Below are 23025 nucleotides of genomic sequence, written 5' to 3'. Positions count from 1 at the left end.
AGTGTTGGCACAATGCAAACATGCACCATTACTGAAGTCTTGTGAAAAGCAAATCTAAGCTTTGCCAAGTAACAAAGATATCCACAAAAAATTTTCAGAGACAATTTGTTTATTCTTTAACCAATCATAAAATATGATCAAATTTAAAACAAACAATTCAAATCTTGCTTACTATACAGTGCAACACTGAAGCACTAATAAAATACAGTGTTCTCCATAACATACATATAGTTTTATATGGTTTTTAAAAAATGTATATCGAACTTCCTCCTCGCAAACATACCATTTCAGTGACAAAGGTCTTTGAGAACAATGAGGTAAATTAAAATGGTCCAAGCAGGACACTGAACATATTGTTGTTGGGTTTTTTTTGGCACTTTTCTGGTCAAACATACCATGACTTCATAGACTATTGCAAACAGGCAGTTACACCAATGTATAATCTGAGGGAAGGTAATGCAGGTTTTAATACAAATACTGTGCATGATATGGAAAGGAGAATCCTCAATTAGGGGTCTCTTTCATTTGAATGATGAAAAGGGACCGGACTGTCTCGAGCCAATCCTTCTGAAAGCAATTAGGGTAGCATCGATGCTCAATCCCAGATCTGAAGATGCAAAGCTGGACAACTAAAAAATGGCAAGATTAGCATCTAAATTGCATATGCTACAAAGTTTAGTAAAATGTATTCGACCTTTTAGATTTAGTCGTGTTAAAATGACGAAGAATGAACTTCAAACACATTCAATGTCGATATTTTACATTCGTCCACCACGACAATCCAAACGACAACTGCATGTTGAACTTTGTGACGGATGTGAATGTAAAAAAGTTCAAAGCATATTACTTTTGTAAGTCACTGTAAACATCTCACCTCTCACAGTCCGAGTCACAAGAGCTCTTATCCTCCGAACTGCTGTAACTGCTTCTGGACAGTTGAATAGCTTCAGCGACAGTGTACCTGGTCTTACCAAGAGCACACCTTTCAATCCTTCTGATACTGAGTTCTGATTGGAGGAAAAGATGAAGCCGACTATCTGATAACAATAAGGGATTCTGAAAAACACTGGAAAAAGAAAATTGAATTAAAACACCTCTGTTAACATAAAAAAACAGTACTTTTATGAAACTACTAACTTTTCTAGAAACTCCTGCAGGCCCCTCATTCTTTTGGATACTTGCTCTTTGTTCTTCAAACTAAAGAAGGGATTCCAGGGTGGCAACTTGGGCAATTCTCTGCACAGAAAACTAAAAATGTTAACATGCATCTAGTCAGACCAAGTTTATACAAGGTTTTAAAGTTTAAACGTACATGATCAGAGCATTTCCCTTCAGACAGTGACGCAGCCAAACAAAATCACTGTAACGCCGTCTCACATAGGAAGTGTTCTTTCGAAAACACATGCTGTTGGTCTGGAAGAAAAACATTAGTACACTTATCTGATCAAACAGGCTTACTGACAAAAATTAAGCCAAGGTCAATATTCGGTCCAAAACACTTGCCTTTAAACAGATCTCGTAGTCGACATAAGTGCCAGGGGTCAACTTTGTGGAGTCGAGGATCTCTAACACAAACGCTAGCAAATTCCTAAAAAAGTCGATGGGAAATTGAGAATCAACATTTCTCAACAAGTTAAATTAATTAATTAATTTTTTAAAAAAGGGGGTGGGGGGGGCAAAGGGGTTTCATCTGGGGCCATTTTCAGTACTTTAGTTCAATCTCATTCTGAGGATTTGAAGAATACATTTGAATACTTACAGTTTTTGAGAGATTATCCAGAATACTGTCCATTACTGCTACAAGTTCTGCATAGAAGGTAAAAAAAAAATGTTATCTTGCAAATCCAACTTTTCTTCCAAGTGGAAGCCCAGTAATAACATTCCTTCAAAACACTTTATAATTTTTCTTTACTTTAATATCCGGCAGTTACTCGAAAGAGACATCCAGTAAAGGTTTCACACATTCACACATGAAAGTCACTGGTATGTCACTTCCCACCCACCTCCTTTTGCTGTGTAAATAATCGAGGGTATTTTTTTTAAAACTAATCCAAATGTGAAGCTACCATTGGAAGAGAATGGACCTTTAGACAGAAGTCCACTTATCTCATCTTGACCAAGCCATTAGCTTCAAGTTCCTAGGATGAACTAATTCCTAGGATGAGTGCAAATTCAACAGGCAAGACCAACTATTTAAATCCCTTGAACAGAAACTCACTTTAAAGATCTTTGAATATCTCCAAGAGTAACCTGCTCTTTAAGGACGGGGTGTGTGGGTCCATTTGTTGCACAACTTCTCCCATCACATGGCCAGTCACACATACAGGCCTCTGCACATTGTCAACATGTGTTCCTAGACACATTACTTGAGGCATGCCTCAAGCAGAACTGATCTATAGAACCAAACATTGTCAGTCCATGTCTAATCTGTAGATGTGCTGTGCAAAACTACTACAGCATGAAGTCACAAACCAATCCAGTAAACTTTCTGCAGGACAGCATTACTGTACTCATGTTGTGAGTTAATTGTCAGTTCATGGCACAATTTCTTCGCGTTGAGGAAAAACAGCTCTTTGTTGGGACAGTCGATTGTCTTGCATAACCGTGTCTGGTCAAATGGGCTTCATGAAATGTGCCCCTCATTCCTTTTCTATAGTCATTGGCTGACATAACAGCAGTTACAAAATAGATGCTCAGACAGTCAAGACGCTAAGATTAAACAGGAAACGGATTGTGAAGCACTGGTCACCTCATTTCCCCCCTTGATTGGGTCCAATTGGAAAACAGTAGATCCAGTACGGACGGTGGTGGCAAACGGTGGGGCCACATTTCTTAAACTAAATCATGACAACCAGGAACATTTATTTGATACCATTTGAGTTTAATTTAACCCCCCCACCCCAAAAAAAAATACAGAGCTAACCTTACAATATTCAACATTACAACCAAATTAAAACATAGAAGCACATCCATTTTGTGTGCTATAGTTATGAAAACACTAAATCTCTTAACAGGAAGTCCAATTCTAGAGAAAAAAACAGAAGCTGACTAAGGACAAGAAAAGACCATGTTGCATCTTCAGACTGTAAAACATTTTTTCCCCATCTAAAGCCAGGGTTTCAGACTTTATACAAGTACAGCTGTTACTTCGGGCACCTTTAGTAAGACTCACTTTGCAATCTGAAGTTGCTTTACCAGTGTAACCGAGTTATTAAAACTGAACCAGTTGGGGGTTTTAAAATAAGCAGGTTGAGGAATCAGACGGATTTACCAAATTAATTATTACTACACGTTTGCAACAACTTCTCTACCATATGCACAGTCAAACACTTTGGCAACACATCCAGATCAGAATTTTCTTCAAGAATCTGATTAATTTATGAAAATAAATAAATAAAGGAACAGTTGATTACACTATCCAAATTACATTTTAGTCAGAAGACCATAACCAAAACTAAAGTTAATGTAAGACATAAATGTTGCACTGCTTCAAGATGCAGGGTCCTGAGTCAAACCTGCCAGTCTTAAACTAATTGAAGACTCAGCGTCTCACTCAGAAGTTGATGAAACAAAAATATAAATATTTCAAGAGTTCGAGATTCGAAATGACACAGACCTTATGCTGCCAAACAATTCCTACCTTTGTTCTCTTCAATTTCAGAGCCTTAATCCGGTGTTTGTGAACAACCGAGACCCGGTACCGGCTCAGGGCTCCGGCTCTAAGCTCTGCCCCGCCTGCACCGCGGCTCGCCTGTTAACCACTAACAACTCGGTGAGACCCTCTTCTGAGACCTGCTTCTCTGAAGCGCACGCTGCCTCAGAGTCGTACCAGCACGCGACTTTCCTTTTTCTCTGGGCTTCTATTTCCCGCGAGCCGGGAACCTGGGGAAGAGTAGCGAAAAGCTCCTGTGACCTGGAGTCGGTTTCCGATTCCAGCTTCCGATTCGGGAAATGGATAGTGTAAAAATCGATTCCACACGATTTTTACACTACCCTGCGCATCTTCAATCGACTCTCGTTTAAAAACTACAACACCTAGGGTCTTCAAACTTGGACTGGATTATTCTGCTCTAATAGCAGAATATTTTAGTCCATGTTTGGTACTTGTGAAACTTCACTAAAGTTTAGATCACTATTCACACTTGCTTCATGCTGGAGTTTTTTTTTTCCATTAGGCTATTATTTCAAATTCAATTCTAATTCAAAATCACGTTTTTGATCCCACTGGAAAATTCAATGTTGGTGTAAGTCATTAATTTTTCAAAGAGTTATTGCAGTGATTGCTGTTGGAAGGAAAGGTCTTTTGCAGCGGGCTGCTAAGTGAAGTTTCACACATCAGAGAAAGGTTTCACAAATCAGAAACATGGTTCTAAATATTCTGCTATCAAAGCAGAATAGTCTAGTCAAAGTTTTAAGAGTCTATAAGTTGTATTTTAGGAACTGGAGCAGTTCTAGTGTGATCCAGATGCAAAAAAGGAGTAAAATCCAAAATGTTCATACTTTGATCCATCTTGATTGTTACAGATTTGTCAAGTTACACACCCATGACGTGAATCTACAACTCAGACACATTTTAAAAGATAGTGTTGGAATTTTTTTTTTAAATCAAATGATGAATCTATCATGTGAATGCTACAATCATAACCCCAGCTTCCTGTTTTTACCCAATAGAAGTGGTACTTATGCTGCCATGGGACATGTGCTTAAACATTTCAATACTAAATGGTCTCAGAGAAGGTATTCCAAATACCTTCACATCCAGATCAGAATTTTCTTCAAGAATCTGATTAATTTATGAAAATAAATAAAGCAACAAACAGTTGATTACACTATCCAAATTAAATTTTAGTCAGAAGACCATAACCAAAACTAAAGTTATGACAGGGTATTTGAGCTCCTATAACTCATTAAGTCAGGTTGATGCCCCCCAATATAAAGCAATTTTCTTTTAATTGTTCATTTTTAAAATCAAAGTGGCTATATAAAAAGCTATGAAAACATGTAAGTGGGTCAAATGCTTATGCCAGTACACCTCACACGTTTAACCATGTCACATTCCAGTCACTTAAATCCCCCTTTCTGAACTCAAGTTGTTTTCAAATGTTCTAAATGCGTTTTCTTTAGGAGTGAAAGCACCAAGTCGTACGAAGAAATTTCCTTATTTAAGAACACCACAAGAATAAAAATTAAAAAAAATACTGGAAGTGATGGGAGTTTTAACTGGCCTTAATGTAAAGTAATAAGTTTGCACATTACACAAGGTGTTGCCACAGGAGGCTCAACAATATGCTCAAAAGTCTAAAGTTCATCTCTTTCGCCTCTTAATGCCGGTTTAAATTTAATACACACAAGCTGCCATGTAAGAAAAGGTCACACAACTAGAGGAAATTACAAAAAGGCATAAAGATTTCCAATTTATTTTCTTGTTCTTGTCATGTATCCATATGTAGATGGGGTCAAGAATAAACAGACCTATAAATATGTACATAAAAGTTTTAATTGGAACCTGGGATAGTATTTACACTCCATAAACAAAATGGAATTTCAGAAGAACTTGCAGGATAAAGCAACAACAAAAACAAACTCAATTAACAGCTTAACATTGTTCAAGTAGTCGGAATTAAAAAACATTTGAGAGCAGGCCTGAGATTCACAGTAGTTCTGTCGCAACGTAACATTTGGATGAACTCTGTCGGACACATCAGCTGCTCGGTTACTTCACATAGGCATAAAGTTCTCCTCTGCTGCCAAAGTACAAATGTAGAAAACTCTATAGAACAGTCTAAAGGTAGCTAAAATTAAGAGGCAGACTAGGAGGAGAAGTTCAGACTTCATGGAGAGAGAGAGAGAAACAAAAAACAAAAACAAAAAAAAAACCAAACAGCAGATACCAGAGGGAGGAATTATTGAGCTTCATCCTCTGGACATGAATGCCATGTCAGTCGCTCCTCATAAAAAGCTATGACGACCTGAGGGCAGCGTGTGTTGGCCTCGCGGGCTGGGACTAAATCTGCTTCATCCGAGTCTTTCCTGGGAAAGCAGGTAAAGGAGAGAGAAAAAGAAAAACTTTAAAGTTAGTCAGTGGAGAACATTTCCACGAATAATAAATGTAGAGGCAGACACAATTCTTTGTCATACAGTTAACAAGTCACTAATATCAAGCAATAACATGGAAGAGCTGACAGCAGATGATTTTTCAAGGCTAAAAATCTAATTCAGAAGGAAGCTTGATGTTTGTTATCAAAAATTAATCTAAAACATCTTGAACTGTTTGTATTATATCACATTGATTAATGTTAAATGGCTGTATTAGCAAAACAATTCTAATAAACACTGAAAAAAAAATAGTTTTGATATTTAGAAGAAAAGCAAAAGCAGAGTAAAAGAAAGAAAAAGGTAAACACTAAGAAAAATACAATTGTATACTGGCTGGCATGATTTGTTGCTTCAGATTTAGCACTACACAAAAGAGCTGTGTCACCCTTTAAGGAATCTAGAAAATGTCCAAGCCTGAAGTGGACTGTGACACACTGAATGGGAAGCGTATTTAAAGAAAAACTAAACTTTTCTACAACATATATGAAATAGAGGGATCCCCATATAAATCAGAACCAGTCAGAAGGGGTTTCCAGCTCCAGTGTCAGTTTGAGATGCATCTCTGAGAATCTAAATATTTTCAGCCATTTCCTCAGCATGTCAACATTCTACAGATGTCTGGTAATGGACCATTATTAGATTTGAACATTTTGCACCCATACAAACAAACATCTTTGCTTGAAAGCAAAAAAAAAATAAATAAAAGTCTTCAAGCAGCCCTTATTGACATTTATAGGAATCCTTAGTAGCTTACCATTTCATCAAGAACATCAACTCCCCACTGCTATCCGTGGCACCAATTATTTTTTCTGGACTGAGGTTTCTGGCAAAACCACGTGGCTGCTCAACCTACAAAACCACGCATAGCATGAGAATGGAACATCTTCTTGCTACTCACACCTTAACAGAAAATAGTAATGATGAAGTTACGAGTCTTTCACATAGTCCAGCAACAAATGCAGACCAACACACAACAACCACTAATTCAGCTAAAACAATAATTTATTTATTCTTAAACCAACCTCAATTTTCTTTGCAGACTCAGTTTCTCCCTCCTCTGTGGAAGCTTTCCTCTTCACAGCCGCAGGCTTCTCCTTGATGTTTTTCTGCGACTCCAGAAAAGCTGAAATCAGCTCAGGGCAGTCCAAGTTCTCCTCAGGCTCCCAAGTGTTGTCAGCACTAAATGAACAAAGACAGGAAGAGGGATGGGGGTGACATTTTTTTCTTTTCCGCCCAACTCAAAACTTCCGCGAACAGGTGCCGAAACCTGAAAGCGAACTTTATCCGTCCAAGAACGGCAGCACAAACGTGCATCCAAATGCACAGCACAACCCCATAGCAGGGAAGAAATGGCTGTCACAGGGAAACTCACTCAGTAAATCCTTTCCACTTCAGGTAGAACTCCACTTTCCCATTGACGACGCGCTGGTCCATCACTTTCTCCACAACAAACTCCTCCGGCTCCTCCTGAGTCTGCGCTTCCTTCTTAGTTTTGGTGTTCTGCTTCTTGCCCATTTTGTGCTCTACAAACAAGGAGGAGGGATAAGCATCACATTATTAGCGTCAAGTCTATTTGACCGACACCTTTATGCACATAAATGTGAAACTAGCTTTCTGGCAGACAGCTATGGGTGCTGAAAAGGGGAACAAACACAATCCAAATCTGGTCGATATAGTGAGGCCTCCTCCGAACTGAAATAAACTCGCTAGCATCCGACGTTAGCTCATTAGCCGGGGAACTCTTGATAGCATTACAAAGGTAAGCCGCTGTGCTAACTTGAGTTAGCCACAAGTTTCGCCGACTGGACATTTACCGTTAGCTTATAAACTTTAACATTATATCCGAGCGGAAAATTCAATCATTCTTCTGCCATGCAATAAATATCACAGCAACGATGCGCTAAAAACACACAAAGGAAGATAACACGGTGTACCTGGGGAAAGGTATGTCTATTATTTAGCTAGCCGAATAGACAACAATAGATCTGCAAACCTTGCCGGGTAAAAACACTTAGTCACTGTTAGAGGTGCAACCGCACAGAATCAGCGTGCATTCTGTAAGTTCGCCTTATTAAAGCTACAAGTTAAATCGAAACTGTAAAAGATGAGCTACTTTTGAAGATAAGTGAAGTACGCATACCAACCTTAAAAACCAGTTATCCACTTGGAGAAATCTTCTGCACACGCGGGCCACTAAACGTACAGTCAAGTTATAGCGCGAAAAGCCAAATTGAGGTGCTCTACGGCAACCCGGAAGGAAACGCGATCGCTTTAAGGCTCCGCCTTCAAGGAGAGAATTTTTTTCTTTACCTCGTTTGAGTTCTTTTTATTGTTTTGAACAGACCTGGGATTAACATTTTATTTTTATTTCTTTTTTTTGCGTGGTTAACGTATGTTTAAAACCAGAAAGAGAAAAGTTTTAACAGCGGAAAAAACAGCTGTTTCTTCTGTGTGTGTGTTTCTAAATCTAGAAACACATTCGACATTTTGACGTTCCAATTAATCGGATAAAGCAGAGCAAATCATTTTGAGATTCAACAGAAATTCTACACGATTTTCTTTTTATATTTATTTTTATGAATAAAACTTAATTCATTTGGGTCATTAATTTGCATTCAACTCTCCTGTGGTTGCAGCTGAAAGTTCTTTGACATCTGACTTTACCAGCTTTGTCCGTCGAAATTTAGCCTATTCTTTGCAAAAATATATCAATATCAGTCAGACTGAAAGACCACATCAGTGGACAGTAAGTTAGTTTTGTGCAGGTTTTGTACATTCTTCTCATTGCTCTCGATTGCAGTCACGTTTGTCCTGCTTTTCTCAGGTCTTGCGCTGATCCACCAGCAAGCTGTCCAGGGTATTTCTCAGTTATTGTCAAAAAAAAAAAAGCCCCCCAACAAAACAAAACAAAAAAACGTTATATTTAAAGTGTTAGTTGCACTGACTTTGAAGTATATCGCTGTTGTGATTTGCTGAGAACAATCAGACAAAAAGTTTTTCTTCTTTTTAATCACACAAACTTATTTTCAACAAACACTCTGAAGTCAAACAAATATGATTTTCAGAAAAAGAACAAATTATTTTAAAAAAAGGCATACAAACAGCACAACTTAAAACAAATGACATTATGCAATCCATTTTTTTTCTTTTTTTAGCTTCTTCTAGAGCGACTTTTCATGCAATGGTAACATTTCACTTCGTTTTCTGATCATTTCAATAGCAACACCCAATAATAATGAGCAAGGAGAAAATTGGTCTGGTTGCACTGCAAAAACACAAAATCTTAGCCAATTTTGGTCTAGTTTCTAGTGCAAATATCTTAGCATAGCTGAAATAAGACAAAACTAATTTGCAAGTATAAGAGCTTGTTTTGACTTGGTTATCCCTTAATATTAATGAAAAAGTTCTAGTTCCATTGGCAGATTATTTTACTTATGTCATTTTCCCCATTTTATAAGTGAAATAATCTGCCAATGGAACAACTACCTTTTCATCAACATTAAGGAATTACTGAGTTAGAATAAGTTCCTGTATCCTGCTGAAATGTGACTAGTTAGAAAGTTTTGACTCATTTCAGACATTTGCACTAGAAACTAGACCAAAAATACTTGACAAGATTTCATGTTTTTGCCGCGTGGCTTTGACAAAGTTATAAATTAAAGTGGGGTTGTGCCCAGTACTTATTCATAGATTGCTTTATTACTTGTAGAAAAGAACAGGTACGATTCTTAACAGGTAAGTGGAGTTAAAAAATGTTCACATTACCGAAGTGGGTCAGTGTGTTTGATCCAAGGTAAATAACTATATAGTGAAAAGAGAAGGAGTGCAAAAGCACCTTCTAAGTACTTGACACAACCTCACCGATCATAAAAAAAAATAAAACATCCTTTTTGGTTCCTCCAAACCAGTTTGATCAAAGAATAGAAAGCAGAAAAAAGGTAAAATCTAATATTAACAGATCATGCACTTCAAAACAACAAAGCCAAAGTTTTGATGGAAGACAATTTTCCAAATTAAAGGCTACTCAAAACATGATACGTTTCTCCTCCACACTCATGCGAGTATATAAACTGAAGAACCTTTGAAAAGAACAATTTCAACATTAATAATTAACAGATAAAACCATGATGGATGTCTGACAATAACACATTCGGGTGTGGATGCTGTTACCGAATCAGTTAACTATTTACTGCACAAGTGAAAACTGCAGATGAACGACTATGAAGTAAGCAGGTATTTATAAAAATAAACTGCATTCAATACAAATTTGAGACATATTTGCAGCTCACTCAAGGTGGTAGAAAGAGCCAGACTTTCAGAAGACAATCAGACAATTAAACAGTATGGTTTAATAGGATATAGTTGATCTATTGTATCCCTTTCGAGTGTGTTGTGGAACATAAAGCATTGTTCGTATTTTGGAAATCACTAATCTAAGGATATTCTTTGACTCCTTCTCTGCTAATAGTTGAACATTCATTGGAGGGGAAGAAAAACAAACGTTGAATATGTCTCTCCTATTCTTAAAGAAAAATCTGTATTAGCTGCATTCAGTATCAGCAGGTCCAAATAAAGAAATAAGTCTTCCACAGAATGTTAATCAGTGCATTCCCAAGCAACTATTTCTGTAATATGTAAAATGTGTCAAAGCAAAACTCAATGTTTTTTTCACCAAAAGTTGATGTTGACAATTTCAGACTTTCTTTTACCTTGTAGCAACGTTGATATGGATTTTTAGGGATGAGGTTGAGTAAATTTATGCCAGTACTTAAATTGTTGCAATTGAAAAGGTCAAACCTATGTGCGCTCATCTCCAACTGCTGTAGATGTTTTATTTGTTCTAGTAACCTTTAAAACTCTTAAAACATGTTTACACCAAAAAAAAAATAAAAAAATCACATTATCTTAAAAGCAAATTAAGGCCTCTTTAATCATTGGTTTGCTTTATGTAATCAAAAAGATTGTAGAAAAGAATTACTTTATTATTTTTTTCATTTCAGTTCAAAAGGTTAACCTTACTTACCCCCTGATCTCTGAAATGTTGGCTGTAAACATTTGGTGGAATTTTAATTTTCTCATCAGTTACATTTTAAGTTATATATATATATATAAAAAGTCTCATGACGCATATAAGAACTTCAAGTTCAAGAACCTCAAGCCATTTATAAATACAATCTTTACCCTCCGACTTCTACTAAATAGGCAAAGTACAAGGCAAACAAACAGAACAACTCTCGTCTTAGAGCTCTAACCAGAATCTGCCATACTTAGCAATAAATGTCCGAGTTCATATCTTAACAGGCACAAAGAGAGATTGATGCCGTTTCCAGCAGCTAAGCTGTTCCCTTAAACCCTGCTTTGCCCATCTTTAACAAGCAAACAAAAGTCCAGTGTGTAAGCTACTTTTTTTACCCCATAAGTAGAGATATGTTTTTTTTTTAATTTATGCTCTGAGTGTCTCTTGTTTTTGCATCTTGTGACAATTTAGGCTCCCAATGCAATCTTTACAAACATAAAACCCCAAAGCCAGGTTTAGTAAAGTTCAGCAATATCCAAAACACCCCCTAAAGCTCAAGTGTCAGTGAACAATCTCACGGCTTCTTCTCCTTCTTTCTCTTGTCTGTTTTTTTGCCAGCTGATGTGGCGACAGCGGGCTGTCTGATGGGCTGAACTACGACCCTCCCGTTAGCGCCGCACTGCAGGGTGAACCTGTCAGGGTTCAGGGGCCGTCCCGATGCGTCCCTCACCCGTGAGAGAACGTCCCGGGTCAGCTGCTTGAACTGGTGGGCCACAGCGCCCATGGTCTTGGCCGTGAGCCGCTTTTCCCTCAGCAGTCTGTCTCTCTGGGCCTGCAGCCGCTCCACCTCCTCCTGAAGCCCTGTGATGGCGTCCAGCTTACGCTTGCGACAGTTTTGCGCCGCCAGCTTGTTCTTCCCGCGCCTGCGGATGTCCCTCAGGAGCGTCACCTGATCGGTGGAGAAGCTGTGGCTGTCCAGCACTTCCATGAACTCTTCCACGGGCATGTTGACGATCTGCAGGACAGAGAAGGGGATGCACATGGCACGGGCGCGCAGCTCGTCGCGGCTCAACTCTTGTTCCTCCAGCCGTGACTCGCCGTCCTCTTCTGGCTCCTCGGTTTTACACGGCAGCCTTAGAGGCGGCATGCTGAGGAGATGGGGAGATGAGTAGCTGTGGTTGTGCCACACATTCTCACTCAGATCAACAGGTGGCCACACGGTGTGGTGGTCCAGCATGCCTTTAGGGGGTTTGGAGTCCACCTCGCTGCTGTAGCCGGTAGCTCCACCCTCTTCTTCATAGTACAAGCTGGTCGATGATGACATCTCAGATGAACCTGAAAGAGAGAGGATAAAATAACTGTTGGTACAAATTTAAGCAAAGTATTAGTAACCTAAAAAGATTTTTACGAACCAGGGGAGACTGGACATCCATAGCTGCTTTCCAAGGAGAGTCCTGAATCGGAGTCCAAGTCCTCGAACGCTCGAGAGTCTAAGCACTCGAGATAGTCCAGCTGATTGTCTATTGCCTCCAGGCCCAAACCCAGCTGATTGATTTGTTCAAACACAGCCTCATCTAGGCAGCTACCGAGCGCACTCTGCGACGTCAGATTGCCAGTTAAGTTGCACACCGAGGCAAAGGGCAGTGCAGCGAGGCCCACGGCCATGCCCGGCAAAGAGTCAGAGAGCGAGGAGTTTGTGGACTCCAGTAGCAGGAGGTTTCTATCCCGCTGGGAGTCCGTCGGTCCAAACGCCCTGGCGCTGGTCACCATGGCGTCATGCAAACTGACGTCCTGGCTGATGGCGCTGCTGATGTCCGAGTCGAGCTCCAAGAGACGATCGGTGACGAGGGAGTCCAGATCCTGTGTTTTGAAAGAGCAAAGAGCAACGTTGTTTACACAGCGTTCCTGCGTCTTTTCAGGAATGCTGAATGGTTCAGTATTCCTGAACCATTCAGTAATCAAAATCGAACAAATGGTTGGAAAACAGAGGGATGAAAGAATGCCAAGATGGATGGAGAGATTGAGACAAAGCGATAGGAAAAAACGCTGGAAATATAATTGTTTTTTCCCTAAACACCAAGATTTGGAAAATACACAATTCAAATTCAATTCTCTTCCAGACTGCACTGATCAATTTAAACACCAAACTCTTGTGTTTTGCGTTTGTATTTTGTGAAAACCTACATCAAGATCTGCAACAGTAAGCAAATTGTTCCAGTCAATATCAGCAGGTGGAGGAGCATGGTGAAGCACTGGCTCGGGCAGTGTAGTGATGCCTTCAAGCAAACTCTGAAAGAAAAATGGAAAACAGGCATGAAAGACTAAAAAAAAAAGAAAAAATTAATAAATGAGGTATATTTCATTGCCGTAGTTGTAAAATCTCTGAATAAAAACATTTTTGAGAGAAGCTTACATTTTTCTTAATATGAAAGGTTTTGAAACAAAAATTGCTGCTGTCTAGATTAGGAATCACGGTACTTTTTGCCAACAGGAAACTAGTTGTTCTTCTTCTAAAACATATCACGAGAGACATAGTGAGAGAGGGCTTTTGGAGGAGAACCAAAAGTATGATGGAGGATCACAAATCCTCCATCATATTTTACAGGAGGCACATTTACCCTTTGTTTGAACCAGTACCAACTGTGTTCGTTGCAGAAAGGCTTAATCATGGTGTTATCTGACCAAACCACCCTCTTCCAGTTAAACGCTCAAGTAGGATTTATCAACTTCGACACATTTACATTTTTGACAAAAGTGCAAAAAACTATTGTCTCTCCTCTGCCACTGAAAGCAGTTGCTGGTGTGTAGATAGAATCAAATGTGTGATAAGGAAACAGTTGGATATTTTTTATCAAATTTCTCTCTGATTATATTTTTCTTTTCCACCCTTGTTTATCACAGTTCCATGTTTTGAACATTTTAATTATTGCCTTTACTGGAGGGCAAGTTTAGGCTAGCAGCTATTTTCATGTAGCACTTTCCCGACTTTTTCAGATCAGCATCCGTCTACTTTCCTCTTATTTATGACCTTATGAGTCACACATGTCCATTTTGGTCATAAGATTATACATCAGTTAAAAAAAAAAAAGAAAGTCATGCTTGTCAGCTTTTCCTTCACACTTTGGCATAATAGAATATGCTCAGTTTATAAATATATTTGACATTTTGTAAACTGAAAATTGAAATTTAAAAAATGTTTGGACTTTAAAATTTAATTATATATGTTTACCAGTGGTGCAACATAATTATATGCAATTACTGAAAATTGTTTTTAGCAGTGCTTTTGAGCTAATGTATTTCTTTCCAACTCATTGCATTTGATTCTTGGTTCAAGTGAAAACACTTTAACAAGACGTTCCTGTCTTTCCTGTAGAGGTGTATGCATTTGCTCGCAAAGTCTGTTTCACAGAGCTGCTTGCCGACTGTGTTGTGGGCCCTGCAACGGGTTTCAGAGGAGCCTTAGACAACACGTCCAATACTTTTTTTAACGGGAAGTGAGCAGTCGCCTCAAAGCAGATGAGTCAGGCAGGAAGCACAGGAACAGCGGTGAAATCTGACCCATTTTCCCAACTGTAAGACTCCCACACCTATGTTAGGTAACAACGTGAACATAATTAGTGCTGTTCAGCGAAAATAGGAGAGGCTCTTTTGATAAGTTTTATATGAACTTGAAGCTCCTGTTTATGAATCACATCAAAATAGAAGTTTGGAAGTCTAATAGAAACTGGAATAACTAAGTAAACTCTGTGGAAAATGAAACAAAACAGAGCAAACCACAAGACATGTGCTCTCAATATTGCTCTTGAGATTGTTACTGGTTTTCTGTGAAATGAACCTATTAATTGTGATGCCATACAATTTTGTAAAGAGTTCTTTGCCTTAGGTGTTACTTTGCCTTACATTTTGCAGGGCCTTAGTGCCACATGGGTTCTGCTTAAATATGCTGTACAAAATTAGTACATCTGTTACACAAGTACATCCAACATAGGATGATACTGAGCTGGAGGAGCTTAAACTATGACAAGAACTGTAAGGTATATGCTCATAAGAATAAAAAGTGCATTAAAAAAATCCCTAAGGAACTGTCTTACCTCTTGTTCTAGTGTTGAACTGTGAGCCAGGTGAGTAAGTGGAACTGCTTCCTCTTCTTCTTTAATCTTAACTTCATCCTCCTGGTAGGGGGAATAAATATAGATAGATTAGCATTGAGTAATTTGTAAACTTTGAACTTCATGTTCGAAAAGAGAAACACAAACACCTTGTTTGCTGTGACCCAATAAGCCGCCAGAGGTCACAGCATTTTCAGGTTCCCTGATCCCGTTTTAGCCATAGCAGAATGCGGTTCTTGTGTTATGTAACACTTCGGTTCTAACGATGTCAAGGTCTGTCTTAATAGGCAGCTGTAAAAGTTAGGGCAGCGATGACCTGATACACTGCCAGTGATGTGGGTCAACAGCTGTCACACACACACACACACACACACACACACACACACACACACACACACACACACACACACACACACACACACACACACACACACACACACATACACACCCTATAGTTATTTTCTATGTGCAATGGGATTGGATGTAAAAGGATAATGATTACTTCTTAACTTTCTGCGTCCTTGCTAAAAGCAAAAAGAAAGCAGCCTATTTCTGCTCTGCCTGAACTTGCTGACTCCTTACTCTGTCACTTTTTCAGCTTCAAATAGCTTTGTGACACTTGCCGACTGGAGTCCATGAAAATCCCAGCTGAAGCCTTCTTCTTTAGACAGTAGAGAGCAAACGCTAATTTAAAAAGCTTTGGAGGTAAAATGAAAGAAAATAAAGACATCAACATTGCATTGGGCAGTTCCAAATCAACTCTATGGGAGGGACAATGTTCAAGAGTAGACCGCTGCTATTGTAAGCATACAGGGTGTGGATCTGATCCTCACTCCTTCACCTCTCCAGGGCCACAGCTGGTGATTAACCCTGAAGAAAGGTGACACTATTACACGACTTGTAACGTCAACTGTTGCCAAAAAATAGCCTACACCAAGCAGCTGTTTGTATTAGAAAGTGCAAGAAAAGCATCATTAATGGAGGGAGGAATTAAACATGAGGGTTGAGTGTTTTATCTGCGTTACAAAAAGAAAAAAAATCTATGCGATGCACTAAGAAATTAGCTGGTTGGCTCTGATTGGATGTTTGGAAACATAAATCAGATCATTTTTTCTATATGTTCAACCATATTAAGAACTAACAAGTCAGAAAGGCAACTACGCTCTTTACAGAGGAGTTTGTAATCGAGAGAAGATGATGATGCAAGAGACCAAGACCATTGGTAGAAAACAGGATGGTCACTGGGGTATAGAAAAGTTGATCATGGAACATAATGGATTGGGAAATGTTGGCCGCCTTCTAACATTCTCCAAAGCAAAGAGCAACAATCTTTACGACAGGCACCGACATGAACATTTGGGCAGACATAAATACATGTTAAACAGCCCATAATGCTTTGCTGCATCACTATCACATGATCAAACAAGTACCACATAGCCAACCCACTCCCAAACCCCTCTTGAAACACAAATGGCAAAAAAAGGGGAAATAAATACTTGTTAAGTCACTGGCCGATATTGATGTTGATGCCGATACATCGCAAGTCCCTAACAGATTTGATTGTTTTCGTAATGCTAACCATGTTAATTACCAACATAAAGCATCAGCTCTGTAAATATTTAGTTGTTTTTAATGTCAGTTTTAAAGCAGCTGCATTCTCACACACAGTGTGACGTCACCTCTGCTTTTAGTATAAATGATTAATGTGTTCTAACTGCAGAAAGACTACAAAGAGAATGTTCAGTGCTTTTCTTTTATTTTCTTAGAATATCGCGTTCAAATAGAAAAATGAGAAAACTAAAAACAATATTTTTCATCTTGGTTGTGTTATTTAGATGTTTCAAATTCCAACTAAAGGTGAAAACAGAACTGACAGGAGCATCCTAAGTTTTGCTGAATACTTTTGATGCCTGACTGTCTTGTTATCTCCTTTAAGGAGTACCTAACTAGACTAGATCTATTGATTGCAAATGCCTTACTAAAATTAAACACTCATAAGTGTGAATATCATAAAAATTGGACTTTTGATGAAGCACATGAACTTGTCACCTTTCCAAGATGAAGTGAAGTAAAATGTAAAAACAGAAATAAAAAGGTCCTCATGAATATATGCTGCATCTTCTCTGGTACAAACAAGGTCAAAAATTATATAAACCATCCCAAATACAAAAATACCTGTATTTGGTTAAATGCGTTTAGCAAGTAAGCAACTTGCAGCGGACCCATTTGCTTTTTGTAACCCTCTATGAACTCTGACTAATTCTGGCCAATATTTGACCGCTCTTCTCAGCAAAGGCAGCAGAATTGTTTTTGAATTGGCCTGTTTCCATCTTTTTTAGGGTTAAGGTCAGGTCTGTCCAGAAGCTTAATGTAATCTTGCCACACCCACTCCAAAAGCAGCATGCTTTTCAGGAATCACTCTACATTCAGTTGTGTCCATGTTTCAACCATTTATCGCTTGGTTTGAAGTCTAGTTGAAGAATTCAGAGGCAGTCCTTCTCGCTCTTACTCCATCCTCCTTTTATGCATCAGGGACCAGTGGTAGCAGAAAATACTCTAATCATGTTGCTACCACTACCATGCCTGACAACTGATGCTGTGTTTTTGAGTTGAATTTCACTGTAGATAAATACAACGGTGCCCCAGCATCTTCCAGTTTATGAAAGGTTTAAATCTTGGTGGTTTTCTGGTTGCTCCCAAAAATCTGAAACAGTTTGGTTCAGATGGTTGGACTTGGGAGACTACTGGGTAGTCATAACAATGTGAAACATGCACTGAAACTGGTCTTGAAATGGATAAAAGCAGGGCAGGATTAAGCTTCTGGAGTGGAGCTGACATTGTTTTGACACTACAAGACATGCTTGGTACAATCCTTGATTTTCTCTGCAAACCCCAAGTCCTTGACTTTCACACAGACATAACTGTAAGTATACTCCAGAAAAGCACTTTAGCACTTGGAAGGGCCTCAAACAAATGAAAAGGAATGTACTTTGTTCCTTATGCCATCGGTTTATCACATTCTGTTGTCTCCTTCCTGGTTTACAAGGAAACATAAAAATAATTCACTACATGGGTGGATATTCCCCCTTTCTGAGGTACTGGATAGTCACGGCATAAGTTTTTAAGTCCTTGCTGATCCCTTTGTTTGTTGTCAGTTAGCCAGCCTATGCCAAACATGTTGTTGATTCATAACAAATAACTTCCCCCAACGTAATAACACATTACTTACATTCAGGAAGGCTCCAGCATCACAAGGCCGCTGTCCCAGCTCAGAGTTGGGCTGGCGGTGCACTTCTTGGTCTCTGACAGGCAGGTGGTCACCGGCATCCGCGGGCTCATCGTCAGTGCTTTCTAACCCTACGCCGGCGTCAGGGTTGTCGCTGGCGGAAGGCCCCGTGGAGGAAACTTGGTGCACCAGCCACGCGTTCAGCTGCGTGTGGAACCGCGGCGAGCCGAGGTTCCGCACCTCATCCAGCAGACGACGGCTGGCGAAGAAGTAGTCCAGCTCGGGGCATTTTGGATGCACTCCGTATCCGTCAAGCGTGTCTCTCAAAACGTGAAAGGGTGTCTGAATGTAGGCTGAGCTCGGACCCGAGTTAATCTCAGTGAGTGGCGGATAGTAGCCGGTCAGGTAGCTGTCGATGTCTACTCGAACTCCAACCAAACTGAGCAAGATGGTCAACTGAATTAGGCCTTCTGTAAAGTATTTTTTCGCGACCTGCATTTTCTAAGTACTCCCAAAATACGGGTGCCTATGAAATCCTGACCCGTCAGTTCCTCTATCCCGAACGGACAAAGGGGAAAAAGCTAACAAAAGAGCACGCCTTCCCCTGTCAGACAAAGAGGTACGCCTGTACCGGTGACAACGTCTAGCTAGCTGTTAGCGTTTAGCTTCAACGCTTACCTACCGGCAAAAGGAAACTTCACGTCATTAACACACTACAAGCTTTAACTTTCTGCGCGTTGCAGCGGATACATTTCATCCCGACGAGTCCGAGCAATCGCAACCCCAAAGCCGTTTGGATAAAAAGTGAAAATGAAACATGTAAATAGCTCCAATGCTGTCACTGCAAACTGCTGCAACTCTTTCGTAATTTGCATAGCTCCACGTTGATTGGACGAAAGCTTTGGCCAGAAGAGAGCATAATTGGTCAAGTCAACTGTCCATAAATTCAAACCAATAGGAGCAAAGAAAAGTTGTCCACTTGAACAACAAGAAAGTAAGCTTCCATTTAATTGTTTCTCATTCATACTTAACAGAACGAGGTGCACTAGGATTTTGATAATGTGTTGATTAATTTTGAATATCTCAAAGTTCTAAGGTCCAAGATGATATTGGTACTTAGGAATTTCAATGAGGATTTTCTAATTTCCCTTGTATTTGTGCTTTAAACCAACTTTTAACTTATTTAATCTCGCTGTTAAGTTTTTAACCTGTATCTTTATAAGGTGGTAGTCGAATACGTTCAAACTGTTAACTTAATTTCTTTACAAACTAGCACAAATGAAAGCAGTAAAATGCCATGTAAAAAAAGTATTTAGCCCATTACAGAACACTTACTTTTGTTTGAAATTCTTACATCTTAAAATCATATAAGCAGAGTAAATACTTACTGTCTTGCAATCTTGCTTAGTCTACTGAATCAGTGATGTTTTCAAATGATGATTTTATTTAAGATAACTAACCTACCTCTCCACCCAATAACACACAAGCTTACATAAATGCTTCCTTGTTAAGATAAGTTTCAATAGTCACAGTCTAGGATGATTACTACCAGACAAAATAGTCAGGCATGTAGTCAGTATGACTACATGAAGCATGTTGAAAGATCTCAAAACAACATATAAACAAGTTCAACAACAGAAGGGAAACAAATCAACTGAAATCGATTTACTGAGTCAGTCGTTTACTGAGATTGCGGATGACTGTGGAATCGCAGGCATCGTTCAAAAGGAAGAAAACGAAGAAAAGTTCTGAACCCTAATGCAATTTACCAAAATTACTTTCAGAGTGCATCAATGAGTCTTGAAAGATCACAGAACAACACTTAAAGCACTGCATGTCCCAGTACCTTAATGGTTCATGTCATTATTCACAATTTAACAATAAGAAAGACGTTGGGCAAAAATGTCCCACGCAAAATATAAAAGTGGACTTTTTTGTTTTGTTTTACAGCACCATATATATCAATATAGCAATACTGAGCTTGGTTACATTGTTTTTCCCTCATATGTTTTCTGATAAAGTATATTAGAAAGTTAAATGGAATGAAGCAGGTTAAATATTTTTTTTGCTATTGTAAATTATTATTTTGCTATTATAAACACACAAACAAGTGATCATCCTGGGATTTTGTCAGCAAATTGATTTTGAACAATAAATGCATGAGCTCTCTCTAGGTAAAACAAACCCATAATAATAATACAGATATACAGACGTGAAACAATTTGTTTCCTTTCAGCCCAAAGCAGCTATTCACAATATGAGGTCTATGTAATCCTTAATAAATAATTGTTGCAATGCCATTATTGCAGACATTAACTGTGTGTTCTCTCTCTAATTGTGCATTTTATAGAAAGTGTGATTGGCACATTGCTTTTGTGTTTTGTTTTAAGTCTTTCCTGTATGGAAGACATTGAGAGAGCTATTGCTGCCATGAAGTATGTGCACTTACGGTTTTTCTCTTTTCCATCGAAAGTACACCTGCTTTATTGCTTTTGAGTTTAGCTGTGTCTTTTTTCTGGATGGAGTCAATGGCACAAATATTAATTGCCATTAGCTGTGTCCTTGCTTTAATTGTCATTACTAGACTTTCTTTTTCTCGCAGAAATCACTGGTGGAATTATTTGCTTTATTTTCTTTATTTGTCTTGCTGATGCAACGTAATCTGGGGCTGGTGCTTTTGTTAATCACATCTCATTTCTGGAAATTTTTTTTTTGGATTATTGCCACAATTAACTATTCCACCCACAATTTATTTTTCATAAAAAAAAGTGCAACACGTTCAGTGTTTATATGTGCTACCAGTGCTTTTGTGAAAGGTTTATGTAGGATAAGGAGTCTCTAAAAAAGTAAATGGATCAATGCAATCAGCTGGACGTCTTCAGACAGGCCACTTGGTGTTACATAAACTAAATTTGATTGTTTTGTTTAAAAAGACCAACATCACTATTACTTTATCATTTTATTGTATCAGAAAATCACTTGAATTATATAAGCAGCAAGTTGGATTCGATGTATGGATATGAATTGGCCTGTTTGAGTTGTAAGGTGCTCTGGCAGCAATTTGACTTGGTGGTGTACACATAAAAGAGAGACCATCTGCTTTGTTCAGATTTTGCCTTTCAGCTGCATCTTAAAGATGCAGATGCAATTTAATGGCAGTCTGAAAGACCTGGAAAGACCTCAGCTTCCTTAATTGTATATTTTTAATGTTGCCTCTCTATTACCCTCCAGTTAGTAGAAAGTGCTTTATATAACAATTCAACATGTCTGAACATGTCTTTTGCTAAAAGACATGTTCTTTTAGCAAAAAAAACATGTCTTTTGCTAAAAGACATGTTCAGAACTGAGAAAGCCTTTTGGATCAGAGGTGAAATATCTTCAAGTAATAAGCAAAGAGGTCTAATTATGTTATGTATTCTAAAGTCCCTCATCTTCATCACAGGACTTGAGCGTGATATGTTTTGAAAATATATTTTCTGTGTCAGGAGAATTTGAGAATTGTAAGATGGAAGCCTTTTTAAGTACAACCTGTAATATCAGTGTCAGTCTCAATTTATTCACATGCTATTTCAGTGAGACTTTTGTGTAAACTGCAGGGTTTTCTTTTTCATTCTTTGCCTCTTTTGAACACTCTTACCTGATGCCTGACTGATTGTTTGGCACAAATCAAAGAATAATTATTTAGGTTAAAAAAGGACAGAATACATCCATGCAGTAGGACAGTAGATAAAGCTATACTTGGGACAGTCAGGGTTTTTCACCAGACACAATTCAAGGTCTCTGCAGGATTGTATGAACAAATATTCTTGACTGATGCCAGAAGAGAGGAAAAGGTTGTTAAAACTTAGCGTGGTTGTACATTGTCTTGGAACGATGTGTTTGTGATGCATTTATGCACATACGGTAAACTAGGCTTGAAAAAAAAAGGCAGGGTTTATTTACTTTTATGAGTAAATAAAATCATTTATTTATTTATGACAGTATAAATAAATAAATAAATACCTTTTACCAAAATCCCAAGTGCTGATGCAGTACTGGATCTTTTAGATTACTTTTATCTGTAAAAAGCTGGTTTTATTAATTAAGTTTTGCATTGTCTAAAAAATATATCAAAATATTTTTTTTATTTAGCAATTTAGCACATGGGCAAAGAAAGACCTGGCTTCCTTTACAAAATAAGAATAAGTCGATATTGACAAATAAGCAACAACAACAACAACAACAAAAGACATTACATGTAGATATTATACTTACAAAATGTAAATTCAGATGATTGAACGAGCAGGTGAAATGCACTGTGTCCGTGTGTGTAATTTGTTAGTGATCCACCTGCGACCCCTGCTGTCACAATTTGGTAATTGCTGAACTGATGCTTTTAAAAGCTGTTTTGGACTTTGAATGAAACTGTAACAAATGTGTAAATGGACACGTAGTTGTTGGTAGAAAATGCTTTATATAACAATTCAATTCATTTTTAAGAGAAAATCTTCACAATCAGTTTGTAAGCAGAATCCTTACAAACTGTTCACACTGACTACAATTGTTAAAAGACCTTAAAAACGATCCATTAAACTAAA

At 38.4% G+C, this 23025-nt stretch overlaps 3 protein-coding genes across 3 annotated transcripts; all 3 read right to left on the bottom strand.

Annotated features, from left to right (window-relative positions):
• Nucleotides 1-215: 215 nt before the first annotated feature.
• snx10a (sorting nexin 10a) lies at nt 216-3655 on the bottom strand. Its single transcript, XM_055058895.1, is given in 9 exon segments — nt 216-580; nt 582-621; nt 875-1066; nt 1138-1236; nt 1313-1413; nt 1504-1531; nt 1533-1588; nt 1760-1806; nt 3641-3655. Coding segments are annotated over 8 exon segments (621 nt in total). The 5' UTR covers nt 1793-1806; nt 3641-3655; the 3' UTR covers nt 216-508.
• A 1733-nt stretch (nt 3656-5388) lies between these two features.
• Nucleotides 5389-8351, bottom strand: cbx3a (chromobox homolog 3a (HP1 gamma homolog, Drosophila)). Its single transcript, XM_055058875.1, has 5 exons — nt 8241-8351; nt 7469-7619; nt 7119-7275; nt 6851-6945; nt 5389-6030 (listed from the first exon to the last, which is right to left on the bottom strand). The coding sequence occupies exons 2-5, from the start codon at nt 7609-7611 to the stop codon at nt 5904-5906; spliced, it is 522 nt and encodes a 173-aa protein (XP_054914850.1). The 5' UTR covers nt 7612-7619; nt 8241-8351; the 3' UTR covers nt 5389-5903.
• Nucleotides 8352-9088: 737 nt separating this feature from the next.
• nfe2l3 (nfe2 like bZIP transcription factor 3) lies at nt 9089-19300 on the bottom strand. The gene is made up of 5 exons (XM_055058874.1): nt 18452-19300; nt 15205-15285; nt 13298-13402; nt 12526-12973; nt 9089-12448 (listed from the first exon to the last, which is right to left on the bottom strand). Exons 1-5 carry the CDS (start codon nt 18944-18946, stop codon nt 11688-11690), a joined length of 1890 nt encoding a protein of 629 aa, XP_054914849.1. The 5' UTR covers nt 18947-19300; the 3' UTR covers nt 9089-11687.
• Between the last annotated feature and the right edge of the window lie 3725 nt (nt 19301-23025).

Source organism: Poeciliopsis prolifica, unplaced genomic scaffold (assembly GCF_027474105.1).
Source record: "Poeciliopsis prolifica strain line A6 unplaced genomic scaffold, Auburn_PproV2 SCAFFOLD052, whole genome shotgun sequence".
NCBI classification, from domain to species: Eukaryota; Metazoa; Chordata; class Actinopteri; order Cyprinodontiformes; family Poeciliidae; genus Poeciliopsis; species Poeciliopsis prolifica.
This window is presented reverse-complemented; position numbering and strand designations above follow the sequence as displayed.